Raw genomic sequence first — 19,009 nt, 5'->3', positions numbered from 1 at the left:
GGCTTTCTATACTTATTACCTGGTTAGCTTTCTATACTTGTGTTACATCCCAGCACCTCTCTCAGTATCCCACGATCCCTTTATCCCTCAGGAATCCGTCCAATCCCTGTACCGTACTCTGCCTGATCACTTCCTCCGGTAGCGCATTCCAAGTGTCCACAACCCTTTGGGTGAAGAAAAACTTCCTTGCATTTGTTTTGAACCTATCTCCCTTCAGTTTCTCCGAATGCCCCCTCGTACCTGTTGTCCCCTTCAGCCTGAAGAATCTGTCCCTATCCACCCTCTCTATGCCCCTCATGATCTTGAAGGTCTCTATCATATCTCCCCTGAGCCTCCTTTTTTCCAGAGAGAAGAGCCCCAGCCTATACAACCTCTCGGCGTATGGGCAGTGTTCCAGCCCTCTTACCAGTTTCATTGCTCTCCTTTGGACTCTCTCAAGTACCGCCATGTCCTTCTTGAGGTGCGGCGACCAATACTGAACGCAGTATTCCAGATGTGGACGCACCATCGCTTGATACAATGGCATGATTACTTCCCGCGTCCTGGTTGTTATGCCCCTCTTTATGATGCCCAGCATCCTGTTGGCTTTTTTCGAGGCTGCTGCGCACTGTGCAGATGGCTTCAGTGATGCATCCGCCAGCACACCCAAGTCTCTCTCTCAAGTCTGCTGTCTCCCAACAATGCCCTCACCCCCAATTTGTAGTTGAACAACGGGTTCTTTTTCCCTATATGCATGACCTTGCATTTTTCCACGTTAAAGCGCATTTGCCATTTGTTTGCCCAGTCTTTCAGCTTGTCCAGGTCCCTTTGCAGGTCCTCACACTCCTCCCTAGACCTAACTCTACCGCACAGTTTGGTATCGTCTGCAAATTTTATAACCTCGCACTTTGCCTCCTTTTCCAGGTCATTGATAAATATGTTGAAGAGTAACGGCCCCAGCACCGATCCCTGTGGCACACCGCTCGTGACTCCCCGCCAGTCAGAATATTGGCCCTTTACTCCGACCCTCTGCAGTCTACCCGACAACCAGTGCTTGATCCATCTGTGCACATCCCCTCCCACCCCGTGGTTCCACAGCTTCCTAAGCAGCCTTTCATGTGGCACCTTGTCGAAAGCCTTTTGAAAATAGAGGTAAATGATGTCTATGGGTTCCCCATTGTCCACCCGAATGCTTATTGATTTGAAATAAAAATATAATCTATTCTTGAAAAAGAGTTATGAACATGAGAACAAAAGAAAATTCCCATCCATCAAAATGAAGTATTCGCCAAATATCTTTCAAATCACAAGATTGTACAAAATTATCTAATCCCAAAGATTTCATAATTCTTCTTGGGTTTTTATCCAATAGAGGATCCATAACAGCATTGAAATCCCCAGCTACTACTAAATTCAAAGTAGCCAGTGGCAAAATCACTTGTTGAAGAGTCTTAAAAAATTCATTTTGGTTCGAATTAGGGGCGTATACATTAAACAGCTTCATGGTAGTATTTCCCATGCTCATTTCCACATGTACCCACCTGCCTTGAGTATCTTGACGCCTTTAATTTGAATGAAGCAGAACATTTTTTATTCACTAGAATAGCAACACCTGCCTTTTTCCCTATAGCTGAAGAGAAAAAACAATGTTTGACCCAACCACCTTCCAGCTTTCTAGATTCAATATTTGAGAGGTGGGTCTCCTGTATATAACAAATATCCGCATTTTGCCTCTTTAAAAATAATAAAACTTTTTTCCTTTTTATCGGGTGATTCAGACCATTAACATTCAAAGATAATATTTTAAGATCCATTTATATTTTTATAATACATTATGTCCAAAATCAAACAATAAATAATTCTTACTAATTCCTTTTCCCAATACACAAAATAATTTATAATATCCCCACCCTCACCCAACCCCTCATTATATATCTCCCCCCTATCCCCTCCCACCCACCCCCAATTAAATACAAAAACTTGGATACGCAGATTGAGGTTAGGTATAAAATAACTCCCACAAGCTATTACTAAATTTAAAATCAACTACTACCAATAAATTATTCCATTATATCAATTAGACTACTCATCTGAAACAAACAAAACCCCCCTTTCTTTAATCTTTATTACATACTATAATCATATATTAATTAAATTAGTTTTCTTTGCTTATATCTATATAATTTAAATGAATTAGCCCTCAATATCTATTCAAACCCCTTCTCCTCTAATTATTATTTATCAATATATTGTTATATTCATTATATTAAATATCATCATATTCAGTTGTAAAGGATAAATCTATGCCCAAAGCTGCAACCCTAAAATTATAAACAATATAAATATATCAAAAAGGAAATCTTAAATCTCTTGCATCAAATATTGAGTATATATAAGGAACCTTTTTCCAATCTAACAATTGATATGAATTAATTATATATCTAATATCAAAAAATTCATATATATCTAAACAAATTTATAGTTTTTTCCATATCTAATATTTTTAAACCCCTAACAATTATGGAGGAGATAATAGATCAATATTTCTTCATTAATTTAACTATGTATTTCCAATGAAACTTTTCTTAATAAAAAATCCATATCTGTGTCCCTGTCTATATTCTATATAACATTTCATCAAAATATAAGTACTAAACAGGTATCCACAGCAACCAAGTCATGACCAAATCAAGATGAACTCAAAGCCTATCCCCCATACCATAAAAGAAGCCCCATCTGATCCTACCTTCCTCATATATAAAAAGGAAGATCTATGCAACATTATCAGTCTTGCACGCATATTTTAATCAACGACGTATTCTTACATCCATGGCAGGAAATAATGGCCATAAAACCAACAAATAGAACCACATATCACACATTCCTTCCATTCACACTTCTAAATCCCAAACTTGAACAGGAAGTATCATCACTAACATAAGAGATGGCATAGCATTACATCTTCATTAATTTAGCTATAGATTTCCAGTAAAGTTTGCAGTTAATAATGAATCCATACCTATGTCTCAACTTATATAATATATTAACTTTCATCCAAGTAATAGTACAGAACAGGCATCAAAAACTATCAGGCCGTGACAAAATCTATACGAACTCAAGGCCTATCCCAAATCTAGAAAGGGAGCCTCAACTAATCTTACCTTCGTTAAAAATAATGAGGAGGATTCAAACAGAAATCAGATATTTCATAAAAAATTCTCCCAACACCATCAATCAAACTCGCACTTTTTAATCAGCGACATTCTCTCTCATCCGCGGCAGGAAATAGAACCGCACAGCACACACTCCTTTCAATCACACTTTTGAAACGTGAATTTAAACAGGAAGTACCACTTCTAACAGGAACCCACACATTTTAACCAATCATATAATGTCCATACACATGACAATAAGTTTATAAATACAATTGAAGATATCCTTATCCTCCTTTGTAAGAAACGCCTCCAAATCCTCCACAACCAATCAGCATCTTTTCTTGCATAAGGTCACTGATAAAATCATAACCTGTGCCAACATCTCAATCGGATCTTCGCTAATACCACAGTCTTGCATGTAAGTCTATTTTCATTTAATAATTCTTATAAAACATTCCGTTAAAGACCGCCCAAGATTTTATGCTCCATTCTTCCAGCGCTTCTGAGAATACTCAATGTCGTTCATATTAAAGTTCCATACTTGTGCCATTTTAATTCGTTGCAGTTTGAAAAGCATAAAAATTCTAAATTTTAACAGAAGTTCATCTGTAATCCAACTAAGAAAAAATCAATAGTTATGAATAAAATATAAATAAATAATAAGTAAATAACCAAAGTTAACCGGAAAAATTTCCTTTAGATATCTTTTAAGAAGTCATTGATTGTTCATATTGCTCTAGAAATTCTTGTAATTTTTTAGGATCCGAAAAATTTTGAGTTTTATTTGCAAGAGTAACCTTCATTACTGCCGGGTAAAGGAACCCTTACCTAGCCCCCAGTGTTCTTAATTGGGGCCTCAGGTCCAAGAATTGCTTTCTTCTAGATGCAGTTTCTCTTGCAAAGTCAGGCACAATATGTATTTTTGCGTCCTGACATCTGAGATTTCTGTTCTCCTTGGCTAATTGTCAAATTTCCATAGCATGTTGATGCCTCAGGAGTCTAAAATTAAAGTCCTTGGACCCGTTTGAGAGGATTTCCTTTGTGCTGGTATCCTGTGTGCCCTCTCGATCTCCAGTGGAGCATTGGATTTTAATGGCAACACTTTAGGCAAGAACTGCTCCAGGAAAGTTACAGGATCGTTTTTTTCAACCCCTTCCGGCATTCCTATGATTCTTAAATTATTTCTTCTTTCGCGGTTCCGAATGTCTTCAAGGTCTCTTAATTTCTTCAACCTCCTTCCATACTAATTTACACTGTCTCATATCTGTATTTAATTGTTCAGCGTTTTCTTCCAAAATATTTATTCTGTTCTCAGTCACATCCACTCTTTTAGTAAGAATTGCAGCATCGTCGATTGCCTTCTGTAATTTCTTATTACTACCAATACAATCTCCTTAATTTGCTGCAACTCAGTCATAACATCGGGGCTTTCATCTGATGGCAACGGAACTTTTGACGGAGTGCCCGGCTCCGGCTTTGATCTCTTATTACTTCCTGAGCCAGATCCTCCAACCCCCGAATCGCACTTGTTCTGTTTGCCAGATGCCATAATCAAATATTATTTAGACTTTTTCCTTTTAAAATTTAATTATTTTTGTAGTATATTCTGTAAATAGAGCTTATCTGTACAGAGCTACTCTCTCACCCAACCATCAGGATTCGCGTCCAAGCCACGCCCCATGAAGGGAATTTTTAAAAACAAAGTAAAATTCTGGAATCTCTTTGGGGCACACCACTGTGCCTTGGCACACAGTTTGAGAGAGACTGGTCTATGCAAAGCCACTTGGCAAAAATGGGCATATAAGGTGTGTTAGCAGATGCCATGAGCAGAGACCTGAAAATGAAGGAAGGAATTATCCCATTCTTCCCCTTACCCCTAGCTTCTCCACTTTGGTACCTCACAGTGACCAAGTATTATCCCTCTTGCTTTAGAAAGATGCCCTTAATTGTTTGGTCCAACTGCTTCCATACTAATACAGTTTTATGGACAATAGAAAATATACTGATCTAAACTTTATTTAAATATCCCCTCTCACCCTCCCTCCCCCTGGGTGTGTATGCAATATACCAACAGGAACAAAGGAAAAGACAACTACAATGAATCCATAAAAGATGGGGCCCTTTGACATTTTTTATGGATTCATTGTAGTTGTCTTTTCTTTGTTCCTGTTGGTATATTGCACATACTCCCAGGGGGAGGGAGGACGGAGGGGGGTATTTCTTTGTATGGTTCTGTTCCCTTATAAAATGTTGGTTGGGTGGTTTTTTTATTGTTGTATGGATTTTGATTGGTTATAAATGCATATATTATTTTTATAGATACTGTATTGCATTAATATTATTTATTAATATTATTTTTATAGATACTGTATTGCATTTTTGTTGGTTTTGAAACTCAATAAAAATTTTTATATACTGTATATAAAAAAAAAAATCCGTTATCCTGTTTGAAAAAGCAATTTATCCCTTGGTTCTACAGCAAGAATGAGCACGAGCACTATCATTTTCCCTTTCTTATAATGAATAATGGGCTTAGAGGGAGGGTTGCATTTATATTTATAAGATACAATGATAAGATGTTCAAGTGGTCTAATTAATAGTGTTTATTATGAATTTTGTACACTTGATGAAAGTTTAAAAATGAATAAAGAATTTAAAAAAAAAAAAAAATTTGTTGTTTTCATTTGTCCTTCTAATTGCTGCTATTTAACTAAGGCCCTCTTTTACAAAGGTGCGCTAAGCGTTTTAACGCGGATTTAGCATGCGCTGAATCAACGCATGAGCTAACTCTAACACGCCCATGCGTTAGCGTTTAGCATGTGTTTAGCGTGCACTAAAAGCATAGCGCACCTTTGTAAAAGGGGGTAAATGCTCACCAAAGAGGTCAAAGGTGGGCATGCTAAGTAAAATGTGACGCATGTGTGTGGCATTATATTCATTTTGGATTTTATCGTTCTCAACAGTTACAGGTTTATGGTAATGGATCGGTTTGGGAAAGACCTTCATAAGGTTTATGAGGAGAATGGCAAACGATTTACACACAAAACTGTCTTGCAGATCAGCTTGCGGATGGTAAGTTGTTCCCTTCTTCCTAAAACTACTTTTTTCCTAGTGTTTTTACATTTTTATTTCTTTACTGTTGGACTTCTATCTAATAGAGCATAGATGTGTAAATACAAGCTTTTTTTTTTTTCAAATTCTTTATTCATTTTTATATCTCATAACAAGTATACAATAAACATTCAATATTCATACAATTCACTTGTATAATTCATACAATATTAAATCCTATATTATCCCCCCTCCCCCTTCCCTTCCACACATATTAACATTTTATTTGAACCTTGCACATTATACCCTCCCAACCCCATATCATATTATTCTTTCTATAAAAAAAAAAAGTGTCTAATCATTCGAATATTCAATCAATGGCCCCCCAATTTTTATTATAATTTCCTTTTTGTATAGCAAGAACTCGTTCCATTTTATACACATAACATACAGAATTCCACCAAAAGGTATAGTTAAGTCTTGTATGATCTTTCCAGTTTCTAGTTATATTCTGAATGGCAACCCCTGTCATAATCATTAGCAAATTATTATTATTTGCTGAAATTTGGCTCTTTGCTCTCATCATTGTTCCAAACAAAATTGTATCATAGGACAAGCTTTTAAAATTAAAGCCTCCTTTTACTAAGGTGCGCTAGTCGTTTTAGCCCACGCTAACGCGTCCATAAATGTATAATGGGTGCGTTAGCATCTAGTGCGCATGTATATTTAGCGCACGCTAAAACACATAGCACACCTTAGTAAAAGAGGAGGTAAGTGTGCAGAGTTGGAGAGGGATTTAGAATAGTAGGGAGCCAGGAAATTGAAGTATGAAAAGCTGTTCTCTGCACAAATGCAAGTTTTTATTTGCGAGAAATCTAGTGAGCATACAAATTACCTTTTGAATAAATGCCTTTTGGTGCAAATTTCATATTTCCTATGGTTATCTATAAAGGCAGTCTTTTTCCAGTATGAACTCATTTTTAGGGGAAAAATGTACTTGCTACTTCAGTTCCCATCTTACCTTTTTTTTTTGTTTTGTTTCTCATCTGTTCTCTTCATGCCTTCATTCCCATCATTCTCTTATCTAGGTACAGGGCAGCCCCAGGCGGTAGCATCTTTCCCTAAGCTTTGAAATTGCTGGCGATACATTCTCTTGGTTACTATTTATTTTGTAAAAAATGTTATACCCTTTTACATCAATTAAAACATAAGATAAAAACGGACCAAATCATAAAATCTACATAATTAAACAATTTCTTCTCTGCAAATGTCAACCAATAAATCGCAATAATACAATAGCAAACATGGTTAAGCAGATTTTCTTCAAATACCGACTAATAAATCACAAAAACGCAGAAACAAATGGCTGAGTTTTCAATGGCTTCTTAAATTTGAAACTGGCTTACACACAGTCGCAATTGGCCCACCAGAGCATTCCACATTTTAACCCCAGCAATATAGAAAATCATCACTCTAGTTTCTGCATAATTTTCCTACGCTATTGGAATTACTAGTGTTTGATTTTTGGATTGTAAAGATCTATTAGACTTAGAGTGCCACAGCTTGTCAAAGTACCATGGTGTTTGATGGTAAATACTCTGATGGACCACAGAAACAACTTTGTTGTACCCGAAATACAACTGGTAACCAAAGTAATTGCTTCAGAATTCGTGTTTCCCCGAAAATAAGACCTATCCTGAAAAGAAGCCCTAGTATGATTTTTAAAGATGCTCCTAATATAAGCTCTAACCCCAAAATAAGCCCTAGTTAAGATTGACCCCTGAAGCCCCTGAATGTTTCCAACACTCCCAGATTCCATCCCTGACACTAGTGTGGCCCGATTCACTGAAAAAATTGGACTGGTCGATTCAGCGACACCACCCCCTTGTTGAGACCTGACATACCTCCGCTTCGAGGCCTCCAAAAACAGCAGCGGCAGCAGTGCTCTGAACAGGCTGCTTTGTGGCCTTCCCCACTGGGGCCTTCTCTCTGCCATATCACTGATGTGGCAGAGGGAAGGCACCAATGGGGAAGGCCGCGAAGGAGTCCGTTAAGAACACTGTCACCGCTGCTGCTTATGGAGGCCTCAGAGCGGAGGTATGTCAGTCTCTCATGGTGGGAGGGTCGGTGGGTTCTGCTGCACAGTGAAATGGGAGGGATAGATAGATGCTGTACATGGGGGTGGGGGAGAAAAGAGGAAGAATTGAGGTGGAGGGGAAGGGAGAGATGATTGTGTACATGGAAAAAAAAAAATCCCCTGAAAATAAGCCATAATGCGTCTTTTTTTTTTTTTTTTTTGGAGCAAAAATTAATAATAATAATAATAATAACTTTATTCTTATATACCGCCAACAATCTTGCGACTTCTAGGCGGTTTACAATGAAGAGAAACTGTACAGACAGCGAATTACAGAGTATAGCATTGAACATCAAGTGATAGTAACAGGAGAGTTACAGGGCTGTGTATTACATGGTTTCACAATGAGTAGCATTATACAGTCGACGATATTCAGAGCATAAGTAGGAGAAGAGAAAGGAGATTGCGCTTTGAGTTACAAAGGTGCAAGGCTGCGAAGGTGAAAAAGATAACATAAGATGTTGATGAGAAGTAAGTTGTTAACTTGGTACATTTGAATGAAGGACGGGCACCAGTGGGAAAAACTGGTAACAATTAAAGATAGAAATTTTGGCAGAAGAGGGTAGACGGACTCCTTGGGATGGGAGGAGGCTCCGATTTTAGGGGAGAAGTCTGGTTAGGTTATAAATTTCTTAAACAATGTGGTTTTTAGTTCTTTCCTAAAGATACTATATGATTCTCTGGCGGCATAAGTGAAGTAGCCTGTCCAAGTTTGCAGTCTACCTGCTTGGAATTTGAATGTTCTATCAAAGAAGGTGCGATATCTACAGCCTATGATATTTGGGTAGGTAAAGAGGTTACGGTTTCTGGTAGGCCTAATAGAGGAGTGGAATTCGAAGTGAGGTAGTAGGTAGCTGGGGGCCAGTCCCCAGATTAGTTTATAGCAGAGGCAGGAGAATTTGAATAGAATTCGTGCTTCAATTGGTAACCAATGAAGGAGTTTGTAGAATGGACTAACATGATCGCTCTTCTTTAGTCCGAATATTAGACGGATGGCCGTATTTTGAACTATTCTCAGTTTTCTCACATTTTTTTTAGATATTCCCAAGTAGACAATGTTACAGTAGTCCAGGATGGATAAAATCAGTGATTGTACCAATATTCTGAAGGATAGCGGGTCGAAGTATTTTTTTATGGTTTTCAGTTTCCAAAGGATGAAGAAGCATTTTTTAGTCACCGAGTTTATGTGCTCGGTCAGGGACAGGTGGGTATCCAGGGTGACTCCCAGTATTTTTATGGTTTTTAGTATTGGGTGATCATGGCCGTTTACATATATTGTAGATGCGGAGATTTTCTCGTTTGGGCTAGCAAGGAAAATCTTTGTCTTTTCTGAGTTTAATTTCAGTTTGAAGTTTAAAGTCCATTTTTCTATTTCGAGCATGATGGAGGAGATATGTTTTGAGTTGGTTGAGGTCACATTTGTTATTGGTATTAATATGGAGATGTCGTCTGCGTATATATAATAAGTTAGGTTAAGCTTTTGTAAAAGGTGGCCTAGAAAAGAGATGTATATAAGACCCTTTGGGGAAACACGGTATGTACCATCCTGGCAATTCCCATTACTAACTTAGCTGCGGCATTTTGCACCAATTGTAATGCTCTCCCTGATGGATTTGATTTTTATACTTCCTAATGCTTGGGATTTTTCCAGCCCTTTGTATCGGTTTTCTAGCTGTTTTTGGAGTAATTGTAGAGTCTTTTAAATTCACATGCCAAAGTGATTTTAAAACGCAAGTCTCCTTGCCATAGTTTGTAGCATTTCCCTTTTTTCCCAACCTAGTTGTCCTAGAATGCTCTTCTTAAATGTTGATCTCTTGCTGTTTATAACTGTGCTTTCATAGCTTTAAAGAAGACAGATTTGTTGAGCTCTGCTTTCTAATATAATTGTGCATGTAAATCAGGGGACTAAAAAACCCAGACTACACGGTAGCCAGTTCTGCAGTAGTGGGGATGAGGGATAACGTCTGCCCCATTTCCTGTGATCTGGTGATTAGCATGTCCCCAAGAGCCTGGCTATAATACCCCCTTTATCTAACACCTTGTCCAATTTACTGCATACATCTTAGTGATATGGCTGCGGCTCCTTCTGTAGTGAAAATGTTCTTTAATTTCAGCCTGCTGGGAGTAAAGAAGCCTGCTTTCTAAAGGCAGTGAAGTCTATTTGTAATCTAGGAGGGTGTCTCCTTGTGTTGTGTGCAGCCCTGTGATACAAAAAAAAACCAAAACATTTTTCTTGTTCTGCAGCTTGATATTTTGGAGTACATCCATGAGCATGAATATGTGCATGGAGACATAAAAGCATCTAACATCCTCCTGAACTACAAGGACCCAAATCAGGTAATGTTTGTAGGGTTGGGTGGGGGGTCTTAAAACCATAAGGTCTAGACTTAAGATTTAGATAAAAGTTGGGCTGGAAAAATGTAGTCTGCAAGTGTAGTTATCCTAATTACAAATTATGCATGCAGCCATTTTGCACAAGGATTTTAGATTTCCACAGAAAATATTGTACAAGCAGAAACCTTTTTGCATAAAGCCCCATGGAACTCATGCCTTACAGATTAAATTTCACTAAAGGGCAAAAGTCTGTTGGTACTTGACAGATCTTTGGATTAAAGGGTGCTCCACTCATTAGGGTGGGAGATTATAGTTCCTGGGTTGTGATCCTCTTAACGGGAGAACCCAGATGTATCGGAATTTTGAAATCCATATGATTTCATTACATTGGAGTCTTCTATCCCGCCAATACCTTTCAGTTTTAGGCGGTTTACAACAAGAAATTAGCCTGGGCATTCCTAGAGAGATTGCAAGGTTGATAGTTATAGTATGCGTTGGAGTCTGGGAAGGGTCGATGACGGTTTGGATAGATCATTTGACGAGTTTCTTGGATAGTATGGTTTTCTGTTCTTTCTTGAATGTTTTGTAGTTGGGTTGTCGTGGTCAGCAGATTTGAGAGGTCTGAACAAATTGTGTTCTACTGCATTGGTTCCCAAACCCAGCTAACTGGGCTACTCCAGTACATGACATGCCTGTCAGACAGATAGCATGTGCTACCTCAGTTATATGGCTTCTCATTTGGGTTTATTGCCGTATCTTGGAAACTAGACTCATTTGGGAACCAAGAATTTGCAAGAAAATGTTCTGAGCATTAAGGTTTCTTTTGCCAGGAAGTTTTGTAGATCCCCCTTTAAGAACATAAGAATAGCCTTACTGGGCCAGACTAATGGTCCATCTAGCCCAGTAGCCTGTCCTCATGATGGCCAATCCAGGTCATTAGCACCTGGCAACCCCCCCCCCCCCCAAAAAAAAAAAAAAAAAGTAGCAACATTCCATGCTATGACCCCAGTAGCTCATACTCATGGTGGCCAATACAGATCACTAGTACCTGACAAAAATCCAAATAATATCAATCTGTAATCTTGCCTTTTTCTGAAAGAAATTTAGATGTGTTATCCATCCTAACTTGAAGCTATTTTGAACTTTTATTGGAATATGATGCCTTGTGAAATAGCAACTTGTATTAAATGTACAGTTTCTACATCTTTGTGGGTTGCTCTGTACATCTTTTTCTGCTATTTGACTTTTTTTGCCTGTGTATTTGGCTAATATATGCTAGTACCCAATAACTTCAATATTTGATTTGCAATAAAAATGGACAAGTATGCTTCAATCCTGTCTGTCAGATTTTTTAAGACTTGGGAATGGCATTCAGATACCACAAATGTTTTAAGCATAGCAGCTTCTTTAAAAAGGGGTTCTTAAACATTGGTGGTATAGAAGTTAACTGAAAGGTGTTTTTTTGTTTTTGGGGTTTTTTGGGTTTTTTTTTTAACTTGGCCTTTTCAAGTGCAGTAACCACTATAGAGAACTATTTTCCAACGTGGCTCGTTGATATGTGAAGAATTTTCTCCGTTGCAAGATGACATTGAGAATGGAGGTGGAGCTAAGATGAGAATTAAAAAATACGGGTCAAGTACCTCAGGGTAACATGGATTTGGCTTTAAAATTCAGTGCCCAAAATTGTTTAAATTAAATTGGTAGCCTAAGTCCTTCTTAGGCAAACCCTGCCATTGGGGGAGGGAAGGGGGCACGTGCAATCGTTTCCATGTCTTCTGAGGTAAATCCCTGCTGCTCCTGAGTATTTTCCAATATGTCACTTGGCAGTCCCTGTTACCATATATACTCGAATATAGACCAAGGTAACCTTTTGCCCCCGCCAAAAGGAGAAAAGGTTGACTCGAATATAAACTGAGGGGTTTATATTAGAGTGCCCTGCCTTCACCCAGCCCTCCTTTCCTTCCTTTTTCTTTCCCTTCCTACCCAGCCCCTGATGCTCACTACAGGCCTGCCTGAAGCCCTGGTGGTCCAGCGGTGAGCCAGGACAAGAGCAAATCTTTCCGCGTCCTGTCCCAGCCAACTGTAAACCACCCCGCCTCCCTCCTGCCCAGTGAGAGCCGTGATCAAAAATGCCTACTATGAGTTCCCGTTGCTTTCTTGCAAGTCCAAAATTTTGTTTATAGTTGAGGAAATGTTTGTTTATATTTGAGTATATGTTTATATTTGAGTATATGGGCTTTAATTTGAGGTACCAAAATTCCAGGTAAAATTTAAAAAGATTTGATAAGTAGATACCTTTCATCTGTGGAGTAATGGATATAAAGAGAGATGTGGGAAAAGAGATACAATAGTTTAATATCATAGCTGGCCTACTTTAAAATTTCCAGGCCAACTCTAATTTTTCTGAGAAACATCTCTGCTACAACCATTTTTTTTTTTTTAACTCAATGGCAGAAGAACCAGGCACAGGTCTGACACCCCTTGGCTATTGAAATTGAGATAATTGGAGAAGGGAATGTGTTACTTGCTCTAGTTAGCAACAAGATAAGGACTGAGCATTGAACCAAGACTGTGAGAAAGAAACCCTGGTCTTGTTCTTTGTTTCGCTCATTTCCTCTTTAAAGCTTGGTCCTGACTCTCTCTTTATAATTAGCTGCTGATAATAAATAAGACTTCCTTAGACTTTACCTTCTTTTGAGGTCTCAGTATAAACCATTCTGCAAGCTTCTCAATGTTTTGGTTTCATGGGTAAGGTAAAACTAGACATCTGGAACATAATATAAGCAGCCCAAACGCCTCTGCTTACCTGTAACTATAGATAAGGCACTATAATAAGCTATTACTGAATTAGCTTTTGAGGGGCTCTGTTTGTCAAGTCTCAGCATCTTATTTCTGTTCTGTGTTCCTTCCTGATAAGGCACATCACTTGATGGGGTCATGGAGAGAGTAAGGGGGCACCTGGACAATAAGGAGTTGTGAATAGCTTTCCAATTAGGAGGCCCAATTTACAATTTGTTGGCAATGACATAATCCAGATGCGCAAATAGGACATGGGACATGAGAGAAACATGAAAAAAGATTAGGAAAAACAGAGAAGGTTTATTATCCGACTCTGAGGTCATACATGCTAATGAATATGCAACAGAATAGTATAAAAACTAAGCTCTGGGTCCAGCAAATTGGACTCTGTCCCCATTCTGGTTTCAGAGGGTGTTTTACCCAGCCAGGAGGACAGATTCCCAAATGTTCTCCCTGTCTGTCTCCGATAGTGTCTTAATAGAAGTGTTTGTTTTTTAAAATTTGATATACTGCTGAAGCTTACAACAGATCACAGCGATTTACAAAACAACAATTAAAAAAATAAAGAAAAGAGCGATGTAAAAGATAGGACAGCATGACAAATGGGAAAAAAATGTGTTGCGTTTAATAGGATAAACTTTGTCATAAGATGAATTTAATATATATGATCACTCGAACATATTCTTCACCACATGCCAACACCAAAAAATAAGTTTGAACAATACTTTGAAAGCTTTGTGTAGGTGTAACAGCGCCTCCCTGGAGAAACTTTATTCTCTCGTCTTACAGAATACTTTTCTGTCTGTCAGGATTACAAGTTTTCTCTCCTCCTCTGCTTCCATCTATCTGTCATTTCATAATAACGTTTTTGAAAAGATTTGTATGCCATGTGCTAATCAGTTCTGTTTTATATAACCTCTCTTAGAGGAGAGTATGGTATAGTGCTGCTCTTTGTGACTCTGGGCAAGTTGCCTAATCCTCCACTGCCCCCAGCTAAATTAGATGGGAGCCCATCAGGACAGATAGGGAAAATGCTTGAAGTACCTATATGTAAACTGTTTTATGTGGTTGTAAAAGCTACAAAAAAGGCAGTACACTTCTCCCGTATTCACAGTTTCAGCATTCACGGTTTTGATTATTCATGGTTTTTAGCTTGCTGGCTCCTCCCCCCTCCCCCAATTACGTCAGCTTGCATAGAGAAATTGATCGCTGATTCCAAGCGTTTACAGAGAAAATCGCTGATTCCCAGCACTTTCTTCATCGTGTTTTGCCTCTCCTTCAGGAACAAGCCAGGTCTCCCACCATGTTGTTTGCGGTTTCACTATATTCATGATGGTTTTTTAATAGAAAACAGCGAATAACATATGAAAAAGTTATTTGTTTTTTCTGTATTTGCGGTTCTGTTAATCCCCTATCACAGCGAATACGGATTGAGAAGTGTATTCAAGTCCCAATCCCTTTTCCCTTTCTACTATGGGGTGTGTGTGGATAAGCTAATCAGAGTAATAAGGAAGGAAGGGAATTGTACCATGGTATGGTATGAGTATTTATTTTCTTTGGTACTGGGTGTGGCAGGGATCAGTGTGAGAAATGGGGGACAAGGTCTAAGACTCCATTGTGTGTGATGGGTTAACTACAAATGCATTCTGGCAAGACTTTGTATAACGTGTATAAAGCTGTATTGCTTAAATCTTTGTTATCCTGATTTTCTAGTATCTTGCATCCTAGCTTGTAGATATGCAGAATCAATTTGTGAAAGCTTGTCCAAATGTGATGGTTTGCCAATACCAACAAAATTTTGAAGGAATAAACCTGCTCCTAATTGTGTGTTTCTATGGAAATTTCTAGGTGTATTTGGTAGATTATGGTCTTGCCTATCGATACTGCCCAGAAGGAGTTCACAGAGAATACAGAGAAGACCCCAAAAAATGTCATGATGGCACAATCGAGTTTACCAGTATTGATGCGCACAGGGGAGTTGGTATGACATCGGAGCCTTTTATTAATTTTGCCTGACTTAACATGAAACATAGCATAAGAGTGAATAATACTGCTACTGGGCATTAATGTTTTTTTTAAGTTGATTTTTTTTTTTTTTTAAATTTCAGGTTTTTTATCTTATTGCTATGGTAACACACTGATTAAATGCATACAGAGCTGGCTCAACCATTGGATCAGGTGAGGCTCTGGGCTAGGGCACTAGAAATATACTTCCCCCCTCTGTATTCGAATTCTGTATCTACGGATTCGCTTATTCACGGGTTTAAACCAAAAAATGCATTTTCATTTATCAGGCTATTTTAAGCCCTGTAAGCCCCCCCTTAAGCCTTACTTGGTGGTCTAGTGGGTTTTCGGGGCAGGAGCGATCTTCCCACACTCCTGCCCCGTGCAGATTGCTCACAGGAAATGGCTCGAGAGACTACGGGAACTCAAGGCAGCAATTTCCTGTGAGCGATCTACACGGGGCAGGAGTGTGGGAAGATCGCTCCTGCCCCGAAAACCCACTAGACCACCAAGTAAGGCTTAAGGGGGGCTTTCAGGGCTTAAAATAGCCAGGGGAAGCGGGGGTTAGGGGCAGAACTGGCCCGAATATTATTTGCGGTTTTTTAATATTTGCGGGCCGGCTCTGCCCTTAACCACCGTGAATACGGAGGGAGAAGTGCACTAGTGCTTCATCTGGTCCAGAGCTTTCTCTTTCCAGCCCCCAGTCTTCATTGCTTTCTTTCTTCGCTCTCTCTCTCTCTCTCCCTCTTTCCCTGCGGCCCTCTAAATATTATTCTGCTTGACAGTAGCAACAGCATGCACAGCAGGCTGCTTTCAGCTAGCCCAGGGTCTTCTCTCTGCCACGTTTTACTCGGCTGGGTAATATAGTCCAACTTAAGTCACTTTTCAAGCACTTTATGGCTATTCTTACTTTGTAGAAATGAAGAATAATAGTCTTAGGGTATTAATTGCCTGAATCAACAGAAGCACTGACATTACACAGTTCTTTTGGATTGTGCTCACTGGAACCCCCTGAGCAGGCAATTCTAGTTAAATCGCCTGTTAGTCACAGTGAAGGGAGTAGGAGGCAGCGCAGGAAAACTGTTCTTAGCCTAAGTTCTGCGTCCCAGGACTTTGGCAAGTTGAGCTATTTTGGAGGGCTTGTGTGGGGGGTGGAGGAGTTGCCTAATGGTGGTCCTGTGGAACTGGGTTCAGTTTTCACTGTAGCTGCCTGTGACCCTGAGCAAGGTGCATAACCCTCCATTGCCCCAGGTATAACACCCCCCCCCCCCCCAAGAAATCTTAGATTCTGTCCCTAATGGGCTCACAAATGCGTACAGCACTGCATACATCTAATAATGCTATAGTAATGATTAATAGTAATTACTGTATTTCAGATTTGTTGCAGTGCTTTGAGGTTGATTTTGAGATCTCATTACTCTTAACTTCTGCAGTTTGCCAGTTCAGCAGATTCTTAGCTATTTTTGTTCTACAGCAATGATCTTATGTAATAAGTTGTTTGTAGATAGTTCATTCCTGCATGTAACATGATTTGGCCTTTTTGAATCCAGCGAGTACAGTGGAATATGAAGAAATTATTGCATTCGGTCTGTCTTTGCATTTTGGAAAGTTGACAGGAAATCCTGCCCTTTGCCTTGGTGGCAAAGATTAGCACACCCGAGTGATACAGCACTTCTTTAAAGCAAACTAAGCCAGGAAGGGTCAATTTCATACTGTAGGGTTTGACTGAATATCCTCAGCAAGTTTTACAATAAGGATTTATAGCCTAAGTGGTTTACATTCAGGTACTTGAGCATTTTTCTCCATCTGTCCCAGTGGGCTCACACTGTCTAATGTATCTGGAGCAATGGGGGATTAAGTGACTTGTCCAGGGTCACAAGGAGCAGTGTGGGATTTGAACTAGAGAATGACATGGGGACAAATTCCCCCCCCCCCATCCCTGCAGGATCTCAATTTCCCTGTCCCATCCCCACGAGTTTTGTCGCTGTTCCTGCCCCATTCCTGTAAGCTCTGCCTTAACCACACAAGCCTCAAACACTTATGATTTTAAAGTGTTTGAGGCTTGTGCAGATGAGGACGGAGCTTGGGCATTGGTGGAATGAAACATTATGACATCACAATCTGAGCTCTAGAATACTGCTACTTATGATTTTAAAGTGTTTGAGGCTTGTGCAGATGAGGACGGAGCTTGGGCATTGGTGGAATGAAACATTATGACATCACAATCTGAGCTCTAGAATACTGCTACTTATGATTTTAAAGTGTTTGAGGCTTGTGCAGATGAGGTCAGAGCTTGCAGGAATGGGGCAGGGACAGGAAAAGAACTCACAGGGACAGGACGGGAAAATGAGTTCCTGTGGGGACAGGGAAAAATTTGTCCCCGTGTCATTCTCTAATTTGAACCCACAACCTCGGGGAACTGAGGCTGTAGCTCTTACATCTGCACCACACAGTTTTCTAGGGTCATTTATAATTGACACTTTTTTTTTTGGCAACTGATTTTTCTGCATTCTCAAACTTTATCAATGTTCAATAGACTTCAGAAATTCATAATTCTGTAGAATCAGCCATGTGCATTTTGGAATAAAAGCTCTAAGTTATTTGTCAGGAACTAGGAATATTTAATCATAGGAGCATTTCCTGGTCCTGCACTGATAATCATCTGTATTTGAAGTCTTTCACAAGTTAGTGTCCAACTAGGTTTTGGGGGAGGATTCTTTCTTCCAAACTAGATTGATACCATCCTGGTTTGCAGAAATGTCTTTTCCTATAAATATTAGGACTGCAAATTCAGTGCACCAAAGAGGGTAAAGATACTCTGAAATGGAAGTGTCATATTCAAATGTGTATACTTTTTTTTTTTTTTTTTTTTAACAAACCTGAGCTCCGTAAAAAGGGATGTGACTATAGGGATGCTAAATTTCAAACAAAGGTTGGCCATTGAAAAATGTAGTGCGGGTAGAAGTCATTTACCTTAAACACATGTCCCAGAAAAAAATGTGGTTTTTTTTTTAATTTTTTAATTTTTTTATTTCTTTATTGATATTTTGAACTTGACAATGTATACATTTGAAAAATCGAAAAAAAAAAAAACCAACTATATGAAAATACACTATTAACATCAGAAATATTACAATAAAAATTTTAAATCCCTTCTTAACCTATAACAGTAATGATATTATATTATACTCATCAATATTATAGAATATTATGAAATTTATACCTCTAAATAAATAATACACCCCCCCCACCCTGGATGTGCAAAGGAATCTAACATAAATAAAAAGGAATCACTTTAATTATAATGTGACAAAATTAGTTAATGGACCCCAAATCCCCTTAAAGGATTTAACAAACCCTAAACGCTCTGCCATAATCTTTTCATATTTATATGTTGCACATACAGTTGCCCACCAAAAACTAAAATTAATCCTATCATGATTTTTCCAATTAGATGTGATCATTTGAACCCCTATTCCTGATAAGATCATGAAAAGGTGACTATTATTTCTATCCAAAGTGGGTTTATCATGCAGAATCGTTCCAAAAA

General features: G+C 38.8%; 1 protein-coding gene across 3 annotated transcripts in view; it reads left to right on the top strand.

Annotated features, from left to right (window-relative positions):
• VRK1 (VRK serine/threonine kinase 1) overlaps positions 1-19,009 on the top strand; it is a 121,211-nt gene that overhangs the window by 51,442 nt on the left and 50,760 nt on the right. For all 3 annotated transcript variants that reach the window (XM_033950802.1, XM_033950803.1, XM_033950804.1), the window contains exons 6-8: positions 6,098-6,206; positions 10,567-10,659; positions 15,304-15,436. In XM_033950802.1, coding sequence (XP_033806693.1) covers positions 6,098-6,206; positions 10,567-10,659; positions 15,304-15,436 — 335 coding nt within the window. The remainder of the gene's footprint in view (positions 1-6,097; positions 6,207-10,566; positions 10,660-15,303; positions 15,437-19,009) is intronic.

This window comes from Geotrypetes seraphini, chromosome 7 (assembly GCF_902459505.1).
Source record: "Geotrypetes seraphini chromosome 7, aGeoSer1.1, whole genome shotgun sequence".
Taxonomy (NCBI): domain Eukaryota; kingdom Metazoa; phylum Chordata; class Amphibia; order Gymnophiona; family Dermophiidae; genus Geotrypetes; species Geotrypetes seraphini.
This window is presented reverse-complemented; position numbering and strand designations above follow the sequence as displayed.